The sequence below is a fragment of the Chiloscyllium punctatum genome, chromosome 1, assembly GCF_047496795.1.
Source record: "Chiloscyllium punctatum isolate Juve2018m chromosome 1, sChiPun1.3, whole genome shotgun sequence".
Classification (NCBI taxonomy): domain Eukaryota; kingdom Metazoa; phylum Chordata; class Chondrichthyes; order Orectolobiformes; family Hemiscylliidae; genus Chiloscyllium; species Chiloscyllium punctatum.
In genome coordinates, this window is record NC_092739.1 from 75,148,299 (window position 1) to 75,155,242 (window position 6,944).

At 41.0% G+C, this 6,944-nt stretch overlaps 1 protein-coding gene across 1 annotated transcript; it reads right to left on the reverse strand.

Annotated features, from left to right (window-relative positions):
- pglyrp5 (peptidoglycan recognition protein 5) lies at positions 1-4,654 on the reverse strand. The gene is made up of 3 exons (XM_072572031.1): positions 4,620-4,654; positions 1,314-1,432; positions 1-176 (listed from the first exon to the last, which is right to left on the reverse strand). The coding sequence occupies exons 1-3, from the start codon at positions 4,652-4,654 to the stop codon at positions 1-3; spliced, it is 330 nt and encodes a 109-aa protein (XP_072428132.1).
- Between the last annotated feature and the right edge of the window lie 2,290 nt (positions 4,655-6,944).

A 6,944-nucleotide genomic window follows, 5' to 3' on the forward strand; every position in this document is an offset into this window, starting at 1 on the left:
TTAGTTCCATCTCAGCCATTGCTTTATGACTTCATAGAGTGCGTCTCCAGGACATGTAGTTTGTCCCAATTGTCTGTGTCCCTTCAAAGTGTAATTGGATGCCAAATAGCCTTTCAACAAAGAACACTGAATCAGACTCAGGGCAGCTGTCTGTGCTTTGCTGTTTGGTGTTGTAGCTGCAACAAATCAGAATTTTTTATTATACAATCCAACATGTTTAAGAACAATTGAATTAAATCAGAAATTATATTGAAATTATTTAAAATTATTTAAGTTTGCTGAACTACAAGACAGAACCTTCCTGGTCCTCCAGACTTCATGTAATGCCCTTGCTTGACAGATGATAGCAAATCATGACTCTCCACATAATCGATCTCTATCAGTCCTGTCGCAATATCCCTAATGGGCAGAAAGAAACCCTGAAGAACTACCTCAGCCAGGATGGAGATTGAACATATGCTAATAGCATTATTAAATCCATCACCCATCAAAGGTTAGGGGGATAAAGGAAACCAGAATCATCAGATTAGCCATTCAATTAGATCGTGGCTAATCTGATAATCATGAACTCCTCTGTCCTCATAACCCTTGATTTTCTTATTGAGTAAAAATCTGTCTAACTCTGCTATGAATGTACGTAACAACCTAGCCTCGATAGCCCTTTGCAGTAAAGAATTTCACAGATTCACTACCTTCTAAGAAATTCCTTCTCATCTCTCTTTTTTTAACTGGGCAGCCCCTCTTCTGAATAAACCCCATGTTCTGACTATCTGAACTATCAGCTTCTACTGGTTCACACTGATAGCATTAAAGAGAAAAATGTGTGTGGCATAATACATATTCTATTGAATGGGGTGTTAATTTTGTTATGTAAGATGGAATCTCATAGTTACGTCAATGGATCTTTCACATTTTGTGATTATGCATCATCCCTGACACGATTTAAGGCACGCATTTGGCCCTCAGCACAAACTTGTTAGAATTCCTGTCCAATAAATAGCAATATTTTATCATTATATTAACTGCAGATTTTGAAACATTAGTGAAGAAATACTTAATCACTTTTCTGCTGATATCAAATGAATGGTTGCATTTAAACCAATTTTCTGCAGCAATATTTGTAAACACACTTTAAGTTGAGAATATGAACATTTATCAGGTAGATTGTGATGTATGAGGATATTCAGAATGAGTTCATGAAATGTTGACATTTGCGAGGAGAAGAAAGCTTTTTCATTAGAATTAATCATGTTTTAGTAAGTTCATTGATAGAACGCAAATAATTTGGAAGGTAACCAGTCATATTCACTCACTCATAAAGTTTCCTATGATGCTAATCCCAAGACTGATTTTGTTGAATCCGAATGTGTGGTCTCCAATTTTGGTCCATCCCCCGCCTTCGTAAATGTTTCCATCTTCACCAATAATGAAACTAATGAGAGGGAAATAAGTTCTTTTAAAGAGGCATTTTTTTAAAAGCAATCCTCTATATATCTAACTTTATAAATTAGAATAATATATAATTGTAGATTTATAAAACATTAGTCACTTTATTCTGCAAATCAACAATATTACGTAACTAAAGTAAATAAGAACATAAGAAATAGGAGCAGGAGTAGGCCATCTGGCCCATTGAGCCTGCTCTGCCATTCAATAAGATCATGGCTGACCTTTTCGTGGATTCAGCTCACTTATCCACCAGTTGACCGTACCCTTAATTCATTTACTGTTCGAAAATCTACCCATCTTTGCCTTAAAAACATTCAACAAGGCAGCCCCAACTGTTTCACTGGTCAGAGCAGATGCAATGGAGACAGGAATTGTGTAAATGGCATGGAGGTTTTGCAGAATATAGGGTGGGAGGAGGTGTAGTCCAGGTAGCTATGGGAGTCTGTGGGGTTATACTAAATATTGGTCTGTAAACTGTCGCCAGAGATGGAAACGGAGAGGTCAAAAAACAGGAGGAAGGTGTCCAAGATGATCCAAGTGAATTTGAAGGTGGGGTGGAAGTTGTGGGCAAAGTTAACGAACTGCTCCTGTTCAGCCTGGGTGCAGGATGCAGCACCAATGCAGGTATTGTTGTAATGGCTGAAGAGGTGGCGAACAGGTGAGAGTTTATTACGTACTGAAGAGGGACTGTTTGACATAACTAACAAAGAGGCAGGCGTAGCTAGGGCCCAGGTGAGTGCCCATGGCTACCCTCTGGATTTAGATAGCAGTCTGACTATTTAGAGCTGGTGGTGAGATAGAGCTTGGTATCATCATCTTACATATGGAGACCGTATACTTAGATGATGTTGTTAAGGCAGTCTGAGAGGACAAATAGGAGGAGACCATAGAAAGATCCTGAAAGGACATCAGAGGTATCAGTGCAGAAAGAAATGCTGTAGAAGCAGGAGCATCAATCACGTTATTTATAAATTAATGTAAAACATAAACAGTGGTGAAGAAATTGACAATGAAATTTGTAAACATTTTTGAGTGTTATCAATAGATTTATAATTCCAGATTTTGTAATGAAACAGGCTGAGTTTTTAAATAATATTCAGAATCGTGTTGTCATTCAAAATGTTGCTATTCTGATAAGAATAGAAATTTGACTAACTTCTATGTAATATTGCAAATAAAGCTGTCATCTAAAAGTAAGGGTACATTTATGAAATAATTACAGTCCATCATTAAGGTCAGAAGAGAGAAAGAGCAATTAGGACAAAGATATTTGACTGAATATTGGACTGAGGGCCCTTATGCAGATTAAATTGAAAGAAAAATAGCAACTAGAACTGCAGATCAAGGAATTAGAAAGGGTGCCAATGAAATAAATTCCATTAAGTAATTGAAGAATCTGTTTCCAACAGCACTTCAGGCAGTGCAGTCCACATCCTAATTTTGCCAGCCTCATTTATTTATGCATTTATACTCAAAGGACATGTGTACCTACATCTCCTTCATCCCCTTGCAGTGTTTGGTTTTTACTGCATCTCCTCGTGTGTTTTACCAGAATATGTCACTTAAACTTCTACCTCACCCACAAAGTTTAAAATTTTGCCTGTTACCCAAATCCAGGTAATTAATACTCATCAAAACGAACAACAGTCCTAACACCAATTGCAGGGAAGACACATAGAAAAAAAAGTGGAAGCAGGAATAGGCCATTCAGCCCTGAAACCTTCTCCACCATTTAATATAATCATGGCTGATCATCAAATTAATTTCTGCTTTCTCCACTTTGATTCCTTTGTCCCTAAGAACTACATCTCACTTCTTCTTGAAAACATTAAATGCTTTGGCCTCAACCATTTTCTGTGACAGAGAATTTCAGATTTACCACTCCATGGATGAAGAAGTTTCTCCTCAGCTCAGTCCTAAATGGCCTACGCTATACCCTTAAGCTGTGACTCCCCCGTCATGGGAACATCATTCCTGCATTTATCTGGTCTAGTTCGATTATAATTTTAGAGGTTTCTCTGGGATCACCCCTCTTTCTTATAAATTCCAATGAATGTAATCCTGGTCAATCCAGTTTGTCTTAAATGACAGTCTTGGCATCCCAGGAATCAGTCTGTTAAACCTCATAGCCAAAGCATCCTTCCTTAGATAGGGAGACTGAACACAAATACTGCAAGCCCTGTGTAATTGTAGCAAGGCATCCCTGCTCCTGTACTCACACCTCTCACTATGAAGGTCAACATACCAGTTACTTATTCACCTGCATTCTTTCAGTGACTGGTATACAAGAACAGCTAGGTTACATTGCACTTGCCCCTTTCCCAATATACCATTATTCATGTTATGATCTACCTTCTTGTTTATGTTACTGAAGTAGATAACCTCACATTTATCCATATTGCACTTCATCTGCCATGCCTTTGCCTACTCTCAAATTTTCCAAACACACTGAAGCATTTCCACATCCTCCTCACAAATCACCCTCACACACACACAACTTGGTATCATCTGCAAACATTTAGTCCCTCATCTAAATCATTATTATATATTGCCAATAGATGGGACCCAAGCACTGATTCCTATGTTACTGCACTAGTCATTGCCTGCCAATCAGAAAAAGGCCCATTTATTGCTACTCTTTGTTTACTGTCTGCCAACCAGTTCTCCATCCATGGAGGCACACAATTCCCAATCCCATACACTTTAATTTTACTTGCTAATCTCTTAAGTGGAACCTTATCAAAAGCCTTCTAAAAGTCCAAGTAAACTGCATCCATTGGTTCCCCTTATCAACTCTGCTGGTTAGATCTTAAGAAGTTCCTGTAGATTTATCAAGCATGATTTCCCTTTCACAAATCCCTGCTGATTCTGTCTAATCCTGCCAATATTTTCCAGGTGCTCAGCTATTTTTTTTTTTTCTGTACTCATTCATGGTATGGGGGCATTTCTGGCCAGGCCAGCATTTATTGCCCCTGCAAAACAAGTATACCATTTTGGATACTGTTGAGGGCGGTACTTACTAGGGCTATGCAGTGGGGTGCAGGTCTCTGGCACAGAGTCTGTCCTGGTTGCACAGAAGGGAAGGAGGGAAAGGAGGAGAGTGTTAGTCACCGGGGACACAATAGTCAGAGAGTCGGATAGAAGATTTGATGGGAATGAACGAGACTCACGGTTGGTGTGTGGCCTTCCAGGTGCCAGGGTCCATGATGTCTCAGATCACGTCTTTGGCATCCTGAAAGGAGAGGGTGACCAAGTCGTGATCCACGTAGGTACCAATGACATAGGTAGAGAGAGGGATAGGGATGTAAGGCAGGATTTCAGGGAGCTAGGGTGGAAGCTGAGAGCTAAAACAAATAGAGTTGTTATCTCTGGTTTGTTACCCATGCCATATGATAGCGAGGCAAGGAATAGGGAGAGATATCAGCTGAACACGTGGCTGCAGGGATGGTGCAGGAGGGAGGGTTTCAGGTACTTGGATAATTGAGGCTCATTCTGGGGAAGGTGGGACCTCTACAAACAAGACGGTCTTCACTTGAACCAGAGGGGTACTAATATCCTGGGTGGGAAGTTTGCTGGTGCTGTATGGATGGATTTAAACTAGCTCAGCAGGGAGATGAGAACCTGAGGTGTAGTTCCAGTGCACAGGAGGATGAGAGTAGGGAGGACAGGGACAGGAATTCATGGTCACAGAAATGTGCTGCAGACAGCAAGCTGTATTGAAGTGTGTCTACTTCAATGCCAGAAGTATCCGAAATAAGGTAGGTGAGCTTGCAGCCTGGATCGACACCTGGGGCTTTGATGTTGTGGCCACTTTGGGGACATGGACAGAGCAGGGTGAGAAATGGATGTCGCAGGTTCCAGGATTTAGATCTTTCATTAAGAACAGGCAAGGCAGTAAAAGAGGGGGAGGTGTGGCCTTGTTAGTCAAGGGCAGTATAATGGTGGCTGAAAGCTTTTGAAGAGGACTTGTCTACTAAGGTAGTATGGGCTGAGGTTAGGAGCAGGAGAGCAGAGGTCACACAGCTGGGAGTTTTTTATAGGCCTCCACTGAGTTCCAGGGATATGGAGAAGAAGATCGGCAAAACGATTCTGGGTAGGAGTGAAAGGAACAGGGTGGTCATTAAGGGGGACTTTAACTTCCCCAACATTGATTGGAAATGTTATAGCTCGAGTACGTCGGATGGATCAGTTTTTGTCCAATGTGTACAGGAGGGTTTCCTGACACAGTATGTCGAAGGGGAGGCCACACGGGATCTGGTGCTTGGTAATGAACCAGGCAGGTGTTTGATTTAGTGATAGGTGAGCACGTTGGAGAGAGTGACCATAATTCAGTTATGTTATGTTTAGCGATAGAAAGGGCTAGTCACAGGGCAAGAGTTATCGATGGGGCAAGGGCAATTATAATGCAAGACTTAGGATGCAGAGAATGGGGTGGCAAAATGCAGGGGTTGGCGACAATCAAAATGTGGAGCTGGTTTAAGGAAAAGATATTGCATGTCCTTAATAGGTATGTCCCTGTCAGGCAGGGAGGAAGTGATGAGGTAAGGGAACTGCAGATTACTACAGAAATTGCATCTCTTGTTAAGCAGAAGAAGGAGGCTTATGTGACGATGAGACAAGATGGTTCAGATCAGCTAGGAAGGATTTAAAGAAAGAGTAAAGAAGAGCAAAGCGAGGACATGAGCAGTCTTTAGCAGGTGGAATAAAGGAGAACCATAAAACTTTCTATGGGTATGTGATGAACAAAAGGATGACTAGGGAAGGAATAGGGCCACTCAGAGACAGAAGTAGGAAGTTGTGTATGGACTCTGTGGAAATTGGAGAGTTGCTAAATGAATATTTCTCATTGGTTTTCACTCAGGAAAGGGAAAATGTAGTTAAGGAGAAGAATGAGATATGAGTTGTTAGACTAGAAAGGATTGAGGTTAGTAAGGAAGAGGTGTTATCAATTCTAGAGGGAGGGAAAGTAGACAAGTCCCCTGGGCCAGATGGGATTTCTCCAAAGATTCTCTTGGAAGCTAGGGAGGAGGTGTTGGAGACTTTGGCTTTGATCTTTGAGTCATCATGGTCTACAGGTTTAATACCAGAGGACTAGAGGATTGCAAATGTTGTGACTTTGTTCAAGAAGGGCAGTAGATATGACCCAGGTAATTAGAGACCAGTAAGCCTTACATCTGTTGTCGGAAAAGTTTTGGAAAGGATTATAAGAGATAGGATTTATAATCATCTAGCAAGCAACAATTTGATTTCAGATAGTCAACTTGGTTTCGTCAAGGGCAGGTCATGTCTCTCAAACCTCACTGAGTTTTTTGAAAAGGTGACCAAGCATGTGGATGAGGGTAGGGCAGTTGACATGATGTAGATGGAATTCAGTAAAGCCTTTGATAAGGTTCCACATGGTAGGCTGCTGGAGAAAATGCAGAGGTATGGGTTTGAGGGTGATTTAGAAACTGGATATATTGCAGAATTGGGCTGAGAGGTGACAAATGGAGTTC